The sequence below is a fragment of the Herpailurus yagouaroundi genome, unplaced genomic scaffold (genome assembly GCF_014898765.1).
Source record: "Herpailurus yagouaroundi ecotype Mexico unplaced genomic scaffold, PumYag 185, whole genome shotgun sequence".
NCBI classification, from domain to species: Eukaryota; Metazoa; Chordata; class Mammalia; order Carnivora; family Felidae; genus Herpailurus; species Herpailurus yagouaroundi.
Window position 1 is genome coordinate 1,714,021 of NW_024412416.1, and position 20,100 is coordinate 1,734,120.

A 20,100-nucleotide genomic window follows, 5' to 3' on the forward strand; every position below is an offset into this window, starting at 1 on the left:
GGGGGGGGGGGGTCCCGGGCCCAGGTGGGGGGTCCCGGGCCCAGGTGGCACTGGGCTGTTACTCTGCTTCACCCTAAAGGTAATAATCCCGAGGTGGGAGCACCCAACCATCCCTTCTGCTGGGTTTCCTCTTCACGCGTCACGGAGACGATTCCAGCAACCCCTCACAGTTCTTTTTAACCAACGGGCCATTCGGTGTTTAATAAGCCTGGAGCACACCTGTCCTATCCTGGGCCGTAGAAACCCTGCCGGGCCTACGGGAGAGGTTTGTCCACGGTCTCGTCCGTCTGTGGCCCTGGGGATGGTGAGGCCACACGGTGCTTCTCACTGTGGGGCCGCAGGAGACACACATCCACGTGGAGCACAACTCCGAGCAGCGGGCGTGCACCCACGTGCAGATTCAGGCACGCGCGCACGTTGGCTTTGCTTCCCGCGGCTGAGGGATCAGGTCTCCATTCTCTGTGCTTAGTGGAAACTAGTCGGGTGCGTGGGAACAATGACAGGGGCTCAGGACGCCCTTGGAAGTGAGACGGGGCCCTGCGGAAGCCTGTGCCCCACCCCCGGAAGGCCGCAAGGGGTCTGTGTTTGAAGCGGCTGCCGTTCCGGGGAGGTGTTAGCGGACGCGCCGCTCGGTCCTGTTAGACGGCGACCGCTGGTCTGACGCTTGTCTTTCCCCCGCCCTGTTGTCGCGCTCTCGGGAAGAGAGAACCACAGCGAGATCGAGCGGCGGCGGAGGAACAAGATGACCCAGTACATCACGGAGCTGTCGGACATGGTGCCCACGTGCAGCGCGCTGGCCCGGAAGCCGGACAAGCTGACCATCCTCCGCATGGCCGTGTCACACATGAAGTCCATGAGGGGCACAGGGAACAAGTCCACAGACGGCGCCTACAAGCCGTCATTCCTGACGGAGCAGGTACCGTCCGTGGCCCGTCCGTGGGCCCGCGCATCCTCACGGAGTCACTGTGGGGAGGGGATGAAGTCACCGTCACCGGGGTGACACCAGCTGCGCGGGGAAAGGGGTTAAAGGTTGAGGGGTGGGTGGAACCAGGAAGTCGTACCCCTTTCTTCGCGGCGGTGTTTGTCCATCTCTGTCTCCTTTGCTTTTGCGTTTCCCGTAAACCTCAGTGAGGCATCTCTCCAAGAACACCCCGGGCTTAGTGTGCGGACGTGGGACCGTGTCCGTGTAAGCCACGTGCCGCCATGCCAGCGAGTGGTGGCACTCACGGTGGCAGCCCGGGAGCGGTCGTGGTGATAATCGTGGCGTCATCACCGCCGGCTGCCAGCTCTCTGCCCGTTTTCGCGCTTCCTCATTCTAGCCGGGGGAGAGGCCGCTAGTGTTGGTCCCTGCTGTGTAGACGAGGGCGTCGTGGCTCACCAAGGGTCCGGCCACCGCTCAGAGGCAGAGCCGGGGCCTGGCACAGGTTGGCCGGGCCCCTAAGCCGTGCTTTCCATCCGTGACGAAGAGCTCGCACGCAGAGTGGTTGGCGGGATAGTGTTTTACCAAGTTTACAAACCCCTGCGTCAACGGGAAGGCCCGTGTCCCACTCTCAGCCCTGGCCTGTGCGCCCGTCAGAGGCAGGTCCTCAAACGCTGCAAGCTTCAGTTTGCTCGACTCTGGAATGAACGGAGGCTTTTTGCGTCCCTGACCCCGAACGCTTTTGCAGGACACATGGGCCGGTGGGTCTGGAAGGACTTGGTCCAGGGTGGTGGGCGTGGGACAGGCAAGGTGAGGTGGCCGTGGGAGAATGTGGGCAGGACTGAAGCAAGGGAGACTTTGAGGAGCCCGCAGAGCGTGGCCTGAATCCCCAGCAGTGCGGGGCCACGGGGGGGGGGGGGGGGGGCCCAGAGCGCGCCCGGAGAGCCGGGGATGGGGCGCTTGACAGGAAGAGGTCGTGGGCGTGGGGCCGCAGGGGCGGGAGCGAAAGGCGTGACTAGAGACAGACCGTCTGCTCTGGTGGGGCCGGGCTGTGTCAGGTCAGGGGAGCGAGGTTCCAAAAGGACGAGGAAAAGGGGCAGACGCGGGTGACTTCCGCTCTGTGGCCACAGGATCTCACCTGCCCTTTCCTGTCGTCCTGGCGCCTGACCTCGCATGTGTGAGGAGGCTGTGGCCTTGCCATGACAGTGACCCGGAGGACCCAGAGCCTGGCGGTAGGGGCCTGGCCGCCAGCCCCGTCTCCCCTCCGTAGGGTAGCCCCACCCGCCAAGGCTCTGCTTCCCACGGGGCCTGGCCGGTAACGGGAGGCGGGAACCCCTGGCAGGTGACGGGGCAGAAACGTGTTACGTGCCCGTGAGCCACCAGGGTAAGAACAACGCTTTCTCTACGGGTCCCTTTAACTCACGACAGTCTTGCCGGGTCCGCCTTTGAAGTTAATCCTCATCCTTAAGTGACTGAGGATGGGGAAGGTGAGGAGGGAGGCGGGTACTCTGCTTCCATGAGTCCGGCCCGTTCCGTGGTCGATGGTGACAATAGCTGCATCCATGGGGCGCCGACTGTATGCCAAGCCCTTCCTGAGTGTCCACACACAAGAGCTCATTCAGTGTCACAAAATCCCACCGGAAAAACCCGTGTGGAGAGACGGAGGCTGAGGACAGTACCGTGCCCGGAGGCACACAGCTGCGTGGGTTGAGAGGCACGTCTTTCCCTCCAGAACCCGTGCTCGCCGGCCTTCCTGTTGGTTTAACTGGAGCTCGGAAGCCCGTGACCTTGATTAGGAATCACGTGCTCCCGGAAGACAAAACCGCGGAGGGGTAGATAGAGGGGCCGTGACCAGGGTGAGGCTCCGACCCCTAGACCCTCCCGCAGCCTTCAGCCTCCTCCCCGTCCGCCGGCGCACGGGATCCGCTGTTTCGCAGACATCCTGCTCCCCTCTTACGGTCCTACCGGTTGTGAGCTCTTGTGGTCCTGAACGTGAAGGCGTCGACCCATTCTCTGAGCTAAGGAAGCGGCGGGGAGGCACAGATCAGCTGAAGGACGAAGCAAGGAAAGTGGACAAAACAAACTTTTTCTTAGAAAATCCCGTATAGTTTGCTTCTGCCCTAGGGTCCCAGGCCGAGGATGTTCCAGTTCTGACCCAGCCAAGAGCTCAGAGCTCCCCAGATTCTGCTCACCAGCAGACCCGCGTTTTCTTTGGGTCCTCGGAGCGTCCTGGGGCTGGGCCCCATGTGTCAGATTCCCACGTGTGCTGTGGGCGCTCAATCGGTGTTACAGTGGGGCAACATCCGAACGGAGGATTCCCAGCAGAAAGTGGCCCTTTGTGGCGGGAGCCTGCTGAGCGCATGGGGTGTTTGGAGGCGCACGTGTGGGCGCGGGGCATGTGGGAGAGTTAGCTCCTCAACCCCCAGAGGGGCAGAGCACATTGCATCGGACTTGATGCGAAAATGACACGGGTAGGTAGGCTACACTTGGGCCGCCTTCAGGCAAAGAAGAGACATCTCAACAGAGTTGACTCTGCTCCGTTCACGCCCCTTTTGGGATGATGGCGGGGCTGCCCGCTGCCCGTTCACGGATTCCACGCAGCTTCCTTCCTGCCTGCGCTGACCGTCACGAGCCCCGTGAGTCAGCGCGACCCCAGGGCTGGCGCAGCTAACCTTTCTTCTCGCCATGAAGCGATATGGGCAATGCTGTGTGCCCTGCTGCCTCCCGACGCTGCCCGGAGAGTCTGTCGAGGAGTTCTGGAAGTTCGACGGGTGCCCGAATATGAGGAGATACTCCCGTATCCACGGCCGGCATCGCGCTCAGAGCGCAGGAAGGGGAGGAAGTGCACGCCAGCCGTGCGGGAGCGGTGGCTGGGACACTGCCCTCCTCACTGTCCCCTTTCTCTTGCTCTCCCCTCCCTTCCAGCAGCAGCACCTTTTGTACTGAGCCCTGTGCCCCGGGCCCTCCTTGTGCCCCAGCAACAGGACTGCAGCTTGAATATGTAGGCGAGGCTATTCACACCTATGGCAGCCCAGCACATTCTGGTGATCACTCCTTGCTTTCCAGCCCCTGCCCTGGGCAAGAATTTCCTTCTCTCCCTAAGAGAGGGCTGGTTTAGGCAGGGCCAGAAGTCTTTGGAGTAGCTGTATCTCAGAGCTAGGACAAGCTCTGTGCATTTTTTAGCTTATTTTTCAATAAGAAAAAAGCAATCAAAGTTTCTAAAGCTGTGTATCCCAGTGAGGGAACAAAAGTCAAAGGTTGCTGATAGGACAACTTAATGAGGCTGCGTTTGTCAGTGTTCTGTCCTAACCTCGATCTTCTCTTCCCAGGAGCTGAAGCACCTCATCCTGGAAGCAGCCGATGGCTTTCTGTTTGTAGTGGCGGCAGAGACGGGACGAGTCATTTACGTGTCTGACTCCGTCACCCCCGTGCTGAACCAGCCCCAGTCAGAATGGTTTGGGAGCACCCTGTATGAGCAGGTGCACCCCGACGATGTGGAGAAGCTGAGAGAGCAGCTGTGCACCTCCGAAAACTCCATGACAGGTTAGTGCTGCCCCCTCCCAGAGGCTGTTTGAGCCTGGAGAGGGATGTCTTTCAGTAAACAGATCAGGAAGCTGGAGGTCAGAAAAAGCTGCCTAAAGGTGAAGCTGGAGGTCAGAAAAAGCTGCCTAAAGGTGAGGGGATCTATTTGACTTGGCTTGTGCAATGACTTCATTTACCTTGTAACATTTAAACAATTCGATTTTAATACATAAGGGTTTTTTTTTCCCTGTCTCTATATTTTACCTGCAATTAAGGGATGTTGTCACTAGGAGGCGATGTTGCTACATTAGCCAGAACCACATGTTTTGTGATGAGGTTTATGCCTCTCAGAGCTTAATTATGGTGATCCTGATCATAGGCATTTATTACCTAGGCCTTACTTAGTTCCCTGCAATGAAGTTCCTTATTGTAACATCTAAATAAAGTCAGTTCTGCTGTAACACAACATACGCATTCCTGGAAGTCACCGCGGTATGCAGACTCTGGAGATAAAAGCTGCAGCGGGAAGGACGGGTTAGGAGCACAACACTCAAGAACGAATCACTGACAGATAAAAACAGGAATAGGAACCTGGTAAAAATGGGAGCATAATTTTACACATTAAACGGTTAAGAAATTCATAAACGTGAATGTGGCACCAGGCCTTGAGACTGACGTGAAATTTACTCGTACAGGTGGGTCCTGGAAGGGTTGCCACTTGCGTGCTTTTGTGCGAGGACAGTCACGTGATGTTAGAAGTCGAAAGGTGGTTGTGACGGCCGATACAGGTGGCTTGTGATGCGTGACAGCCTGGGGGACCCGGCAGGTGTCTGAAGTGCGTGCGTGTGTGAGCCGCGTGCTTCCGTTCAGCTGGGTGCGCTTCTCTGTGTTCACGCAGCGTTCCTTGTGGACAGAAGCACGCATAAGCGCACACAGAGCTCACATCGTACTCGGATTGTTCCCCGGCAGCTCAGTCGCGTTGGAACAAATTTGCATTTTCAGAACAAGCCACTGGGCTGTCGTGTTTGTGTTGCGCTGGGTGGTAGACACGTCTGTGCCCTCAGTTCCCTGCTGCACCGAGAGCCGCGGGGTCTCCGTCTACGTGTGTGTCCTCAGCAGGAGCCTGGTGAATGTGGCAGGGCGGTGAACGCTTTGCCCGTTGTGTCCGTTTGCTAGGGCCGCCGTAAAAAATACCAGAGACTGGTGGCTGGCACAGCAGAAATTTATTTTCTCACGCTCTTGCACTCCGGAACACTCCGGAAGTCCAAGACCCAGGCCTTGGTAGACTGTGCTTCCCCTGAAGCCTCTCTCACCGGCTTGTCCCTGGCACCTGCCCGCTGTGTCCTCACGTGGTCTGCTCTGTGCCCAGGCGCCCCCGATGTCTCTCTTCCTGTGAGGACATTGGTCATATTAGGGCCCCACTCTCATGTCTCTATTTAACATTATCTCCTTAAAGGCCCTGCCTCCACATATAGTCACATTCTGAGGTTCTGGGGGTTAGGGCTCTACCATACTCATTTCGGGGGGACACAGGCCGGCCCCTAACACTTATGGTAAGACTGAGGCAGACGTGGTCAGAAGTAATAGAAGTACAGCTGTTTCTGGACGATACTGGTAATGGTGTCAGTGTTGGTGTCAGTGACATGTAAGGGGGGGGCGGTGGGGAGTTATGGGGACGGGGCCTGTGCTGTGCTCACCTCCGCGTGGCCTGTAACGGTGACGCCTGGCCGGTCAGGGAGCTCCACGCACAGGCTGAGAAATGATGCTAAAACAGACTCTGCAGTCGCAGCCTCGAGCCAGATCAGAGAGCCCCACGTAGCAATTCCAAGGGAGACGCTTTATAAAGTTAGGCATTCCAGAGGGACTCGAGAAGGACAGTAAATCAACCAGGAAGTGTTGACAGCTGGAGTCACCTTTTCCGGAAAGAGCCGTCTGTCTTTCCCTACTTTCCCTAGGCTTCTGGGTCTGACCACAGGATGTGGCTTTTGGAAACCCAGTCAGGAGCCCCGCCTGGGGCAGATGGCAGAGGGGGTGATGGTCAGGGGGAGGTCAGGCTCTGGCCATGGGTCTAGCTGACTCACCAGACCTGGATGGACACGTAATCAACCTCGGGGGTTATTTGGGGCCTTTGGCTACTGGGCTGGGGTCTCAAGCCCTCCCGTCCCTTCATTTCTGGCGTGGCGAGCAAGGTCGCGGCCCCCCTGGTGGGGGTCAGCTTGGGAGGGTGAGGGGCAGGGGGCCGGGCAGGTCGCTGGGAGTGGCGAGGGGGGGTGGCGCTCAGCCTGGCCTCTGGGCCTCTCTGTTGCACAGTCCATGCCTCAGCTGTGGGACCCACAGGGTGGGCTTGTGCCACGTGGGGGGTGCTTGGGGGGGCATTGAACGTGCACCGTAGGGGGGGCATGTCGTCACGGGACGGTGGGCCCGCAGTCCCCCTCACTGGACGGTGGGCCTGCCTTCCTCCCAGAGACCTCTGCGCTTACAGAAAAGTGGCTGTGCAGCCAGCCCGGGTTCAAGTGACAGATAACCAGCCCCGACTGGCTTGAGTGACACAGGGACTATCGCTGCCGGACGGCAAGGGCCTGCCAGCTTCAGGCGCAGACAGTGATCAGACGCTGGAAACGGAACCACGCTCCTCCCCCGTCACTCGGGAGTCTGCACTTGCAAATCTGCCTCTTGGCAGAACTCAGTTGTAACCCCAAAATGCATTTGCAGGCAGACGCGGACGTGCACAGAGGGGAGAAAATCTGAGTCGCTGGGGCCCGCGTTTCTGGCTAAGGTCACACGGGATGGTCGCTGCCCTTGCCTCCAGCCCTTTGTGCTGCCCTGGGTGGTTTTGCTCTGTTTGGTTTTGCGTGTTCGTGCTTTTGTCAGAGATCTTGCTGTCGAAGATGACCCCGGAGCGAAGGCTGACGTGCCGGCCGGGGTCCGCGAGGGCGGGCCGCCGTGTGCCTCACGGGAGAGACCCTCGTGTGTGGGTCAGCTTCTCGCGGGCGCGAGTCACGGGGCTGGTGGCCGGCAGTGCAGGGTTACCGAGTCGGCGATACCGAATGAGGGGTCTCGGAGCAGAAACGCACCTGAGACACAGTTCCGAATCCCGGATGACGACGGTGCTGTGCGCGGAGGCTATCCGGGAGCTGTTGTCTCGGAGCAGCGGTCCAGTACCCGCTAGTTGGTGTTTGCAGTGACTTCGTAAAATGTAACTACGCTGGCTGGGCATGGTTTTCTCCATCTCCCGGCTTCGCTTCTGTAGGTACGCCCATACGCGAGCAGCCGAGCGTGTTTAATGCGTATGTTTTCGTGAGTCTGGTCGTCCGCACACACCCGGGGATACCATTGCCACCGTCGGGGTACTAAGCACATCCGTCACCTCCAGAAATTTCCCGTGTTCCTTGTGGCTTTTTCCTTTTCCTTCTCTCTCTCTTCCTTTCTCTCCTTTTTGTGCTAAGAACACTGGATATGAGCTCTCCCCTCTTAACGTGTTTCAAAGCGCCCACCCCTGGGGGCAACGGGGCGGCTCAGTCTTGAGCATCTGCCTCTTGATTTCAGCTCAGGTCATGATCTCACAGTTGTGGGATCAAGCCCCGCGTGGGGCTCTGCGTTGACAGCGCGGAACCTGCTTGGGATTCCGTCTCTCCCCCTCTCGCTCTGGTCCTCCCCCCCCCCCCATAAAATGAACAAATAAAATAGGTGTTTTTAAAGCACGCTCTCTGTATTAGCTGCAGACACAGTGTTAGCCGGCTGACTCCAGAACTCATTCACCCCACGTGATTGAAACGTTGCGCCCGTTACGCCCCAGCTCCCCGTTTCAAGCCGCCCTCGTGTTCTCTGCTTCTGAGTTGACTCCTGTAGATTTCTCACGGAAGGGGAGCCATGCAGCGGTTGTCCTGTGAGGGGCTCACGTCACTTAGCATGCTGGCCTCTCAATTCATCCATCGTGCTGCAGATGATAAGCTCCCCCCCTCCCCCACCGCCTTTTCCAGGCCGAGTGATACTTCAGGGTGTGTGTACCACCTTTTCTGTGTCTGTCTCTCTGTCGCTGGGCTTTGGGCTTCCTTCTGTATCTTGGCTGCTGTGAATAACGCGGCAGCGAACGTGGCGTGCAGACGCCTCTTTGAGGTCCTGTTTTCAGTTCTTTGGGGTCTGTGCGGGACCCGGGAGTGGGGTTGCTCCTGCGCGGGGCGCATTCTCAGGCGGGCTCTCCTCACGTAACGGAGGTGTGTGTTAGCAGCCGCGGGCCCCGTGGACCGCTCGGCAGAACCAGCAGAATCCGCCTTCTCCGGGCGTCCCTGCAGAGAGCTCAGGACCTGCCCTGCCCACTGCAGGGGGGCCAAGGAGTCTGGGCCTGGGGGGTGAAGCCGGAAGGTCAGGGAGGGGTGATTCCCTGTGGAAACGGGGCGCAGTCGCCACAGGGAGGGAGGTTTGCACCGGCCGGCTGGGAGAGCTGGCCTCCGTGGTGTTAGCGGTGGTCCTTTCGGGGAAGGGCGGGGGCACATCTTGATTGCTGGGGGAACGCTGACATATTTGCGTTCCGGGCTTGAGACGGAGGGGAAGCTTCTGGCAGAGGCGAGGACGGTGGTAGGGGTCAGATAAAAGTCGGCGGGCGTGGGGGGCGTGCTCCAGAGACACGTACCGAGGACGTCTGAGTGACCTCAGCCGCAGCCCGCCGGGGGGAGGGAGGGAGCTGAGGAGAGGCCCGGGGCTTCCCAGGTGATCCCAGAGCCTCTGAGGGTGACTGAGTCTGCCCCACGGGCCGGGGTTCGGAGGGCAGGCAGCACAGCGAGGGAGCACAGAGGGAGCGCGTCCTTCTCTGCGTCCGTGGCCTTTCCCAACTTCCCCTCCACCCCTGTCCGTGGCCGCTAAGCTCTGGCCGGCCTCGATCCTGGGAGGAGAAGCTGGAGGCGTCTCATCGGTGACCTCAGGCGCCGTGCCGCGTAGGAAGTGCCCAGCCACCCCGCCTGGGACGCGGGTGTGGAAACGGGTAACCCGTGGCCCCGACAGAGCGAGGTTGGCGTGGCCCATCCCCTCCGTCTGACTCCTTCTTCCTTTGTCCGGAGAATCGGGCCAGCATTTTGGCTCAATACAGGGAAAAGCTGGCAGCGGTTGGGGCAGTGCGGTGGTGGAGACGGATGTGAGCCAAAGCAGAATTAATTATCCCTCCCTGCCTCCACCCCTGCCCTCCCCACCCTCTCGCCCCTCCCTCCCCTCCCTCCCCTCCCTCCCCCCACTTTCTTTGTCCGTAAGCTCATGCATTCAGCAGGTACCTGTGTGCGTGGGGTTCCCAGCTGCTGGCGAATGAATGGACCCCGTTTCCTAGCTGTTGTGATAATCTGGGGAGAGCGCGGGCCGGGTCGGTCCCTGAGGGCTGTGGCCAGAAAGCCCCTTGTGCACGAGCGCCACGAGTCACAATCAGCTGCAATTAAGCCCCCACCCCCACCCCACGTCTCCCGGGAGCCCCGCTGCGGTCCAGAGATGCTTTCGGCCTTGGCTCACAGGATTTGGCCGGTGCTGGTCTGGGCCCAGATAGCAGCTCGGGAGAGCGGGCCTCCGGGGACCCCTGTTGGGTCATCGACCTCTCCTCGGGTCTGTGTGACATTCAAGACGGTGTGGGCCTGTCAGGGAGAGGAGACATCTGCAGTACGCTGGGCGCGTTGTACTTTCACGGCGAAATAGTAACATTGTGGTGAGCTCTCTTACATTTTTATAGCACCTTTTCTTTTCTTTTTTTTTTAACCCACTTAGTGGTTCTCAACCCGGGCCGAGAACTCATCACCTGGGGACATGTGACAGGCATGCCTGCCCGGGATTTGGGGGTGATGGGGGGTTTGGTATGGACCCCAGATCACAGGTGAGGAGAGAGACGCTTGGAGTCACGGAGAGGTTCTGGGGGCCACAGGGCCGGGGCCGAACAGGTGCTGCAAAGCGGAGCTCGTCTGTGAGGGTGGAGCCTTTGTGCCTTTGGGGACATCTGGGTACAAAGAAGCCTCAGAAGGCTGGCCTCGCGTGGCCAGTCCAGACAAAGTGCTCAACACAGGGCTTTGGGGCCCCTGCCCCAGGGGCAGGTGGGCAGCGGTCAGTGGGGCCCCAGACACAGGGGCCTCCGGGGTCCTGCGTGATCTCGTGTAGGCTCTCACAGTGTGGCCTCTGGTCCCGCTGCTTGAGCATCACTTGTGAACTTGTCGGGGAGGCAACTCCGCCGGAACCCAGACCTCCTGAGGCGGGAGCGTGGAGGGCCCGGGAACGTGCATTCCCAGTGGCGCTGCTCGCAGTTTGGCAAGGCCTGGCTTGGTGCCCGCATCCTGGGACGCGACACCACGTCCCCTGGGTTGGGTCCACCTCTGTTTGTCCTTGTCCGGTCGTCTCATCTCTGACTTTAACCTAAGGTGGGGACTGTCACGTTAGCTGTGACCCTCAAAGTAGACGTTGATTTGTGTTGGATGGTAAACCCCGGTGAGATCGGTACCTGTGCTCTGTGGGTTCGCACCACCTGCAGCCCCTGGGAACCTCCTAGAAATGCAGATTCACAGGCCCCATCGTCCGGTGAGGGGGGGGGGGCAGGGGCTGACTCAGCACCTGCATTTTCATTTTTAATTTATATACATATTCACGTCTGAGAAGCCGTGCATCAAAAGACATCAGCAGGGTGTGGCTGGGGGCCTCCTGCAGCTGTGGCCATGGCCAGGGGGTCTCGGGCAGGGCCGGGCCTTGGGGCAGAGCCGGGAGGAGAACAGTGTCTGGGGTTTGTGTCCCCCCCCCCCCCACCCCCCGGGGCCTGGGGATGCAGCAGCAGGGGAGGACATCACTCTGCAAGTCTGCCCTCCACACGGACAGCGGGGTCAGCAGGGGCTGCCGTATATTCAGCCGGCCGGCATCCTCCACCGCGGCTCAGGGACACAGCGAGGAACCGAGGGCACGCCCGCACTGGCGCCCCGGACGACCCGGGCCGGAGCAGAAAGCACCCCACCTCCACGTGATACACAGACACGTGTCACGGACCGTGGCTGGGATAGTGGCCGGCGGCTGTCAGCACTGAGCCCCAGACCCTCCAAGACAGCCGGGCCTTCTCGGGGACACTTTGTGAAGAGGGCGAGGGCAAAACCGCGTGGGCGCGGCCGTGCAGTCCTCCCGTGCGGGACCGTCAGGTCACGGCCCCACAGGGGCTCTGTGAGCTGTGGAGCCCTTCCCCCCGCCGCTGTATCAGTTCTGGAAAAGGACAGCCTCTTCCCACGTGTCCGTCACGAAGGTAACTTCATTAAAACCACACTTGCAAATACGTGGCTTATTTTCTTTGCGATACCCAGGCTTCGCCCTCGGACTGGTGCCAAAACCCGAGATCCAAAACACGGCTCGGCAGCCTGTTTCTTGCCTTATGAGGGGAACAGATAAACATGAAAAAGAAAAAAAAAAACTTCCCGATTCTGTCTGAGTCAGCGATTAACAGCGTTACTGGGTTTCTGTGTTTGAAATAGAAATAAAGTGTTTTAGTGGCGAGAGGAGCATGTTTATTTGACTTAGGCCCCAGTGATGTAGTCCACACGCCGGCCCCGGAGGAAGCATCTGCGGGCAGGTGCTCCGTGAGCCCTCGAGAGAGTGCAGCTGAGAACCCCGGGCTGGTTACTTCTCGTCCTTCTCAGCGACGTTCCCGCTGGAAACCGCAGCCCCCTCGGATCCGTTATCCCAGATGCACTTTGGTGCTGGCTCAGTTCTTTCCTCCCAAGGTTAAATATTGGTACGACCCGCCTCGGTCCCCTTCCCTCCGTACCAGGCGTGCTAAAGCCGCTTGTGTTTTCTCTATTTTATGTTGAAAGATGGGTCATGAATCTGGACAGGTTTCCAACTCAGCCGGCTGGGTTTGTTATCGCTCTGGTGTCCCGGCAGATAAGGGAGTCAAGTGCAAGGTCTGTGTACCCATCACGGATCCCGGCTGGAGGGCCGCGTCCCCGCCCGTGTGCGTGCTCTCCTGGGTGGCTACGGGTGACGCTGGTGTGGGCTTGGGCTGTAGGGTAGGCAGCTGGGGGGCAGTGGAAGGAAGGATCCCCTGGTGCCAGTCACGGTTCACGGCCCTTTACTTTGGGTGGCGGACTTAACCGCCCCAGGTCTCCGTCTCCTCGTCCATGAGCGCACCACACCCAGTGAGACGCTGTGCTGACTGTGGAGGGTGTACTGAGAAACAACACTGATGTGGTCTGGCTCTCGGGGAGTCCGTGGGCTAGGGGTGGAGAGAGACATCAGCGACATAATCACGTGGAACGGCCATTGCGCATCACGATGAGTGTTGAGCAGGAAAAGTCGGTGGGGCGTTGAGAACCTGTCGATGTCACCTGTCACCAGGCCTGTCTGGTGGGTTGGGCAGGGCTCTCAGGAGCGCGTGAGGCCCGGGAAGGTCTGGGGAGGAGATGGTGGGGGGGGGAGGGGGTGGGTGCCCATCCCCAAGGCGGGAGACGCCAGACCCCTACAGGTGTTTGCCCAGAGGAGTCCCGTGATCCAAGTGCAGAGCGGGGAGCGTGTCGTTGGGGGGGGGGGGTGCCAGACCAGCGGGGGGACGAGCTGGCAAGGGTGCCGACGGGGCGTGGGGGAGACCGCGGGGCGGGGTTGGGTGCTGCCCGTCTCTGCCACCAGCACGCACCAGGCCGCCGAAAACCTCAGGGATGTCCTCTCTCACGGCTCCGGAGCTGGGAGGTCCGAAATCAGGATGTCAGCACGGCGGTTCCTTCCGTGGACTCTGTGGGAGAGACTGTTCCGCGCCTCCTTCCCGGCTTCTGCTGGCGGCCAGCGGTCCTGAGCCTCCCCGGCTGTAGGCGTCCCTCCCGTCTCTGCCCCGGTCACACACAGCGTTCTCCCCGTGTCTCTGTGCAGACTTTCCTCCTCCCGTCCGCTCCCATCCCTCACCCAGTTCGGCCTCATCTCACCTGTCTCCGCGCGAGGCCACGCCCACCGGTTCCAGGCAGACCCGCGTCGGTGCAGCGATGGTGGGGACGTGGGCTCTCCGGGAGCACAACCAGCAGGGCGTGTTGTCCACTCAGTCTCATTCTTTCTCCACCCAGATAACGTTAAGAGAGCTGATTATCGGGGGACCTTGGTGACCCTTTCTCGCTGCCCCGTGTTGTCACTGCCCCATCTCTTCGGCCGGAAGGGAGTTTGGCTGGGGACAGCAGGAGGCACCTCGTCGGTGGCCCCAGCTTGCCATGTTGAATCGGGCCACAAAACCCACGCCTTCCACGGACGCGTTTGTGTTAACTGCCGGGTCCCCGTGGGCTCATCGGTCCCTCTTCACCGACCGACGTGGCTCGGGTGCGGGAGGCGCTCTGCGTGCCCACGCTCGGGTTTGTTGTGTGCGCCGTGAGCCGCCAGGAGCCAGGAGCGGTCCTCCAGCCCCTCCCCGCATCCTTGCACCTGCACTCTCCTGCACCCGCTTCCCCACCTCCCCCCCCCCCCCCGCCGCCCCTGGGGCCCGGTCTTCCCCCCTGGACGGGGGGGGGGGGGGGGTAGGCCCGCCCGAGGGGGGACAGAGAGCACACTCTCTCCCTGCTTCTCCGCGTCTCTCGGATCTGCTGGGGCCTGGAGCGGTCACCCGCCCGGCCCCGTGGTGCCGTGCCATCTCTCAGCAATGCCCCTCTCCTGGGATCTCCTCGCTCCAGCCCCTCGCCCGCCTTCCTACTCAACTCACTGCCTGGTGCCTGGGTCCTGCCTCGGGCCAGACCTGCCACTTGGCACTGCCTTCGTGGACAGAAGTGGGGCCAGGACCAAGGCCCTTTTCTCCAGAGACCAGTAGAAGGTCACCACGGCCGGAGGAGGGAGTCGGGGGGTGAGCCAGAGGGAGGCAGTGGTGCGGGGACGCCCGAGGCGGGGAGGTGGGGGCAAGCAGTGGACAGCTGATGGGTGAGGGGCAGTTAGGCCTCCAGCCCGGGACGGGTTCTGCTGTGACAAGGACCCAGCCCGCTCAGGCCCGGCTCTGCCAGTCTTCAGGGTACGGAGTAGTTTCTGGAAGCAGCACTTACTAGTGGATGCAGGCCAGCTGGTGCCGGGCCCTGTGCCTAGGTTTCCCGAGGCGTCCTTTGTGGCGTGGCACCCTGTCCCCATCACCGGGCCCAGACTCCTTTTTCTTCCTGTCCTTGCCTCCCACGCCCCAGGCCCTAGCCGGTGTGGTCCAGGGTAACAGCTCCAGAGTAACCGCTTGTTTGGGAATGGGGCCTGAAACCAAAGCATGCTGGGCTTTGCAAGGCTGAATACTGGTGGCACCGAATGACGGGCTTTTGCATCGGTCCCAGAGCCCACATCCGTGGGAGAAGTGACAGGTGTGCACAGCCCTCTTCACGAAGGGGCTTGCAGGGAGGCAGGAAGGCAGCCAGGGACGCAAGGGAGGCAGCCATGGCTGGGAGCCCTGTGTCCCCTGCGCCCCGCACGTGGGCGAGTCGAGATAAAGCGGCGACGAGGCTAGGTTCTCTCGAGCGGGCCCGTCTTCGTATCTCCCAGCCCCTTACAAATGCGTGTGCGTGGCGCTTGGGAACCCTCGATCTTGCTCTAAATCCACGGGGAGACGTCACCACCTCAGCAGAGCGTCGCTGCGTTCCTTTGTGATGCTACAAACCTCGAGGTCTGTTCTCTGCATTTCCATTTCTGTAGCCTGGCTTTTCCTGAAACGGAACATCCAAGTAATGCTTGCAGAACAGCAGCTTTGTTAGTAACTTTTTAAAATCCCCAGCCCCTAAAACAGTGGTCCTCAATGTCCGTGCACATCTGAATTTTACTGGCTCTTTTCAGGCTTCTGAGGCTGGCATTGCAACCCATTTCTCTGCCTTTGACCCTGTCGTGGTAAAGGCCAGGCGTCCGGACTCGCCCAGTGTGTCCCTCACCAAAAACAAACAAACAAACACCCATAAAAATGAAAGAATACAGCCCGGATCTGTTTTTTAGCAGGACAAACATGTCAGCAGGATCAAAATAAAGAAGAAACAAAATGTTAACAATGTCATCTGTCAGCAACATAATTGACAGTAAGCAGCAGGAGCCCTGAAATCCTCTTTGCAAGCCTGGAATTCTTAACCAAGTATCTCTGGTCCTAGCTCTGAGGCTCAACCAGTAAATAGACAAAGACTTGATTTCTCCACCTATGATGGGAAATCGGAAGAAAAATAACCTATGAGTCGTATTGTTTTTAGGCAGATAAAATTCTTTCGAGTTACTTTAGGACAACTGAAGAGACCAAAGGAATCATTGCTTGCTCCTGTAGGATGCAGGTTTTAGTAAGAGCCTCACGTGGCGGCCGTATTTTGTAATGCTTTGGTTAAAAATAACTCGATTGCAAACACTCCAGCAGGATCAAGAAAATTAAAATAGTTTCCTTTAGCTTCACTAAAAAAAGAGACACGTTTCCTTCTGAGATGTCATGACTCACACCAAACGGTTAAATAAAAATGCACGCACAGCAGTGATCTTTCCTGTTTATTGCTCTCCCAGTAGAAGCTAATTGAGACGAACATCTGCGTTCACTTTTCCTTTTATTTTTGTAGATTCTTTTCTTACGCACCAACGCAGAGCCTCGCCTGCCAGCCGTTTACTCAGGCAGTGATCCGACGACGGATGGGTTTCAGTTTTCCCCTTTCTGGTGATGACACAAATTAGTCTCAAATGAGCTATTTACAATGTCATTCTTTAACCTTGAATCAAGTGCACGTATTCTGAGGGCCCAGAATCACAAGAGCTCCGTGCCGTGGGGACCTCAGCGCTCATACAGGCCAGCTCTTGTCTGGGCCGCCTGGCTCCTTCTGGAATGCACCCTGCCCGGGAGCCCCTGGCCGTGTCAGGAGACAGCCCGGCCGTGGTGGAATGTACGTGCTTATGCTCAGTTCGAAGCCCCCTTGGTCGCCCTGCCTCTGTCCTCAGCAGCCCGGCTGACACTATGGGACGGGGCCGGGAAAGTGCACGTGCCTCACAGTTTGTCCCCATGCACACTCACCTGTGCCCGGGGTGGGGGAGCCAAGAGTGTGGGTCTGGGAGCCATAGTCCGCCATGGGTTTGGGTCCCGGGTTTACCCCAGACCATTTAGGCAGTCGTGAACAAGGTACGGGTCCTCCCTGGGTTCCCGGGTCCCCACCGGCACGAGGACGGTGTGAGTGGCACCCAAGACAGTGCCCTGTGAGCTCGGTTGGTGCTTTCCTCATGCAGGCAGTCTCTGTCTCAGGCCGAGTGCCTGGACAGCAAGCCTGGATGGGGATCTGCACACACGCTCGGAGAGAGACACCCCTGGGGGGGCCCTAAAGGGGGAGTAGTGCAGGTGACAGGAGGGGCCAGGCCAAGACGTAGCTCAGGAAGGTCTCGCCTCAGCCTGATGGCCCAGGGGACTCGGGAGGAAAGGACACGCTGGAGGCTGTCCCGCTGGAGGCAAGAGGGCGGGCTGTCGCCTGGAGGGGAGGGTGAGACTCCCAGGCATCCTCAAGCCGTGTGGCTTTATGAGAAGGTGCCCGAGTGAGCCGTCAGCTGAGGCGCTGTCAGCAGCTGGGGCGAGGCCGCGCCCGTCCGGTGGGTCCGAGCACCGGGGGATGCGACTGGGGGTCAGCAGCGGCCCTGGCGGCCCTGGAAGGACGGAAGGCAGCCCGTGGTGACCCCCAGGCTGGCCCCTGGGAGCAGCCGAGGCTCTGGAGCTGAGACAGGACCCCCCACGGGCCCTCCTCTCCAGGACTGCCGGCTCCCAGGGCTTGGCCAGCGGGTCTTTGCGGACGAGGGGAAGCACTTGATGGAGTCGGTGGCGCGTCGTGAGGCCACCCCCTCGTTGCTCGTGCAGCACGCGTAACTGCGCCCGACACGGGAAGCACGTGGGTGGGCAAAGCGGACGCGGTGTCCGTCCGTGGTGGAGCTGGGGGAGGGGTGTGGCTGGGGGAGATGGCCTCTACCGTGATGACAGTGTGGCATTTCCTTTCTAGTTCTTGCAGTGAATTACATTGTTGAGTTTTTCAAAGCGAAGCAGGTCTTTGGTTCCTGAGATGAACCGCACTTGGGGCAGGACGTGGTCCGATTTGACTTGCTAACGTTCTGTGTCAGGGTTCTCCTGCGGTGCTGGTGCCGGGTGTGGGCCTGTGGTTTCCTTTGCTGTTGTGAATCCAGCGTCTTCTCGTTGGCGTTGACTCCCGCGAGACACTCCGTGCCGTTCTCAACTCTGCCCTAGGTACAAAATACCTCTTTTTATCCGGCTGGCCTTAAGGTTTTTCTCTTTGTAACTGGTGTTGAACATGGGATTATGGCTCGCCTTAGTATGGCTTCCTCGTGTTTATTGTACTTGGTGTTCATTTAGTGACTTTCATCTTCGGGCTTACGGTTTTCATCATATTTATAAGAAGTACCAGCTTTTCATTCCGCACATGTTTTTCCCTGTTCCCGTCTTGCCCTCCTGTTTCTGGGACACCAATTACACATATATTAGACGGCGAGAGTTCTCCCACGGTTCACGGATGCTCTTTTCATTTCCGTAAATCCTTTTGATCTCTGTGTATTTCATTTTGAATACTTTTTTCTGTGTGTTCAAGTTCCACTAATCTCTTTTTCTGAAACATCTCGTCTGCCTTTAATCCCATCTTGTGTGTTTGCCACTGGAGACAGCGGTTTTCACGTCCAGAATTTCAGTTCTCAGTTCTTCCATCTATCTAACCTTCCCACGGGCACTTTCTTTGGCCTCAGGTGGTTTCCTCACACGCACCGGCCGATCGGTAGCCTGGTACTGGCTCCGGGGGACCCCTGCAGGACTCTGGGGTCCCCTGTGTGCACCTCCCGCCCTGGTTCTCCCTCCTCGTCTCCCAGGTGCACATCCTCCACTAGCTGGCTCAGTCTGGGCCCTGTCCCCTGAGCTGCGGCCTGGGGGTGCTCTCCAGGCGGTCCCTGGGGGACCCGTGGCCTCGCCTCGCCTGTTTACTGTTGTTCTATGTATTTTGTCGGTTGTTTGATGGGTTCAGAGGGAAGGTGAACCTGGGCCCCATTGCTCTGTCTGGACTGGAAGCAGAAGTCCCTGCAGTGTGTCCCCTGTCCCCTGTGTCCCCCGCTGTGGGCTCTGTTCTGTGGCTCCGGGACTACTTCTCAGAGGTTCTTCTAGTTTCCTGGTTGAGCTGCTCTCATTTGGGCTTTGATCCCGAAATCACGTTTTTCACCCAAAAGCAGTCTTTCCCGGACTCAGGTCATTGCCTTTCTGTTTATGAAGGATCTTCTGCGTACCACTGAGATCGGGTATTTCGGTGTGGCCCGCGTCCCTGGAATGCGTTTCGTGGGGTGGGGGTGGGGGGGTACTTGGTGTGACTTTGCAGTCACATCCTTCTTGCCGTGTTGAATCTTCCCATGCGTTACGCTCGCCTCCTTCACCTTTTCATTCATCCTTGGATCCTAACGTGTACAAAGAGCTGAAATGGTTTGGGTCTGTGTGTATTTCTTTGAAAGTTAATTTTTCTAGACTGGGGCTGGGTTGTGGGGGGCGGGGCTGGGAGGCTGCCGCCAGCCGGGGTTGGCGGGGGGGTGGCGTGTGTGCTGGAAGGGTCCCCCCCCCATCCCCCACCCCGTTCCCCAGCCCCCTCCCCCGGCAGCCTGCCTCCTTCCTCCTCTTCACGGGGCGGGCTGGCTGCCAGAGCCCAGGTGACACGAGAGCTCTGGCCGGGGCCCTCCGTCCAGGCCCTGGGACCCCTCGTCTGCTTCCCGACTCCCTGGTCTTTCTCCTGCTTGTGCATTTGGACGCTCCCCTTAGGGGAACCTGTTATTTGCTTCCCAGACAGTCCCTTCCTCTGTCTTTGTTGAACCACAGGCCGCACGTGCCCCGTTCCTGCAGAAATCCCTCCGTGTTTCGGATCTGTTCGAGGTCCTTCTTGCCACGTTTCCGCATGGATACGGATTTCTGTGGCTATTTTTGTGTTTTCTTGATAGCCTTGTTAGCAGTGTGCAGGGGAGGCAAGGCATGACCTGAAACTGCCTTCTGGAACACAGTGTGTCAGCCCGGGCTCCTTCTACGCGCCGGGCGGCCTTTCCGCAGCCAAGGATGGAGAGGACGCTTCATCGTTTACCGTTACAATGAAAGCCTCAGGCCTGCATTTCTGGCATTTTTGTAGCATGATACCCCGAGAGGAATGTGTTTCTTTAAAGCACAGCCCAGCATGTTCTAAACAGGACGAAGCACTTGTACTGTTTCTGCAGATTAAATAGCAGAAGAGGTGCGGGGGGGCCGGGGGGGCCAGGGGTGGCCACGGCGGGGGAGGGACAGGGCGGGGGGCGGGGTGCGGGTTTGGAATGAACACTGGAGCCGCGGGTGGCGCTCGGGTGGTTGGCGTCAGGCCTGGAATGTGTCCGCCAGCAAAAGTTCCAAGCCGGGGGCTGTTGGGAGGCCGCGGGAGCCCGGTTGTCCACGGCAGAGGCAGTGTGGCCGTCCCCCACTGAGGGTCTCTGCCTACCCCCGCCTCCATCCTGCCCTTGTCAGCGTGCAGGACATCACCTCCGTGATGCTCTGCGCACGATGGCCCGGCCGCCGGCCCCTTGCCCGGCCAGAGGCTCCCCACCGCCTTCCCCGGGGGGCAGGGCGGACTCGCGCACAAGCCAGACCGCCGGGAAGAAGGGCTCCTCGTGAGCGTCTGTGGGGCCTCGGCCCCTGTCGCCAGCTCTAGTTGTGGGTCCCTTTGTGTTCCTTTTGCTATTCGAGG

General features: G+C 59.4%; 1 protein-coding gene across 6 annotated transcripts in view; it reads left to right on the forward strand.

The window, feature by feature from the left end:
- Positions 1-20,100, forward strand: part of ARNT2 (aryl hydrocarbon receptor nuclear translocator 2) — a 133,195-nt gene that overhangs the window by 32,619 nt on the left and 80,476 nt on the right. For all 6 annotated transcript variants that reach the window (XM_040493469.1, XM_040493470.1, XM_040493465.1 and 3 more), the window contains exons 4-5: positions 703-916; positions 4,249-4,462. In XM_040493469.1, the coding sequence (XP_040349403.1) occupies positions 703-916; positions 4,249-4,462 (428 nt within the window). The remainder of the gene's footprint in view (positions 1-702; positions 917-4,248; positions 4,463-20,100) is intronic.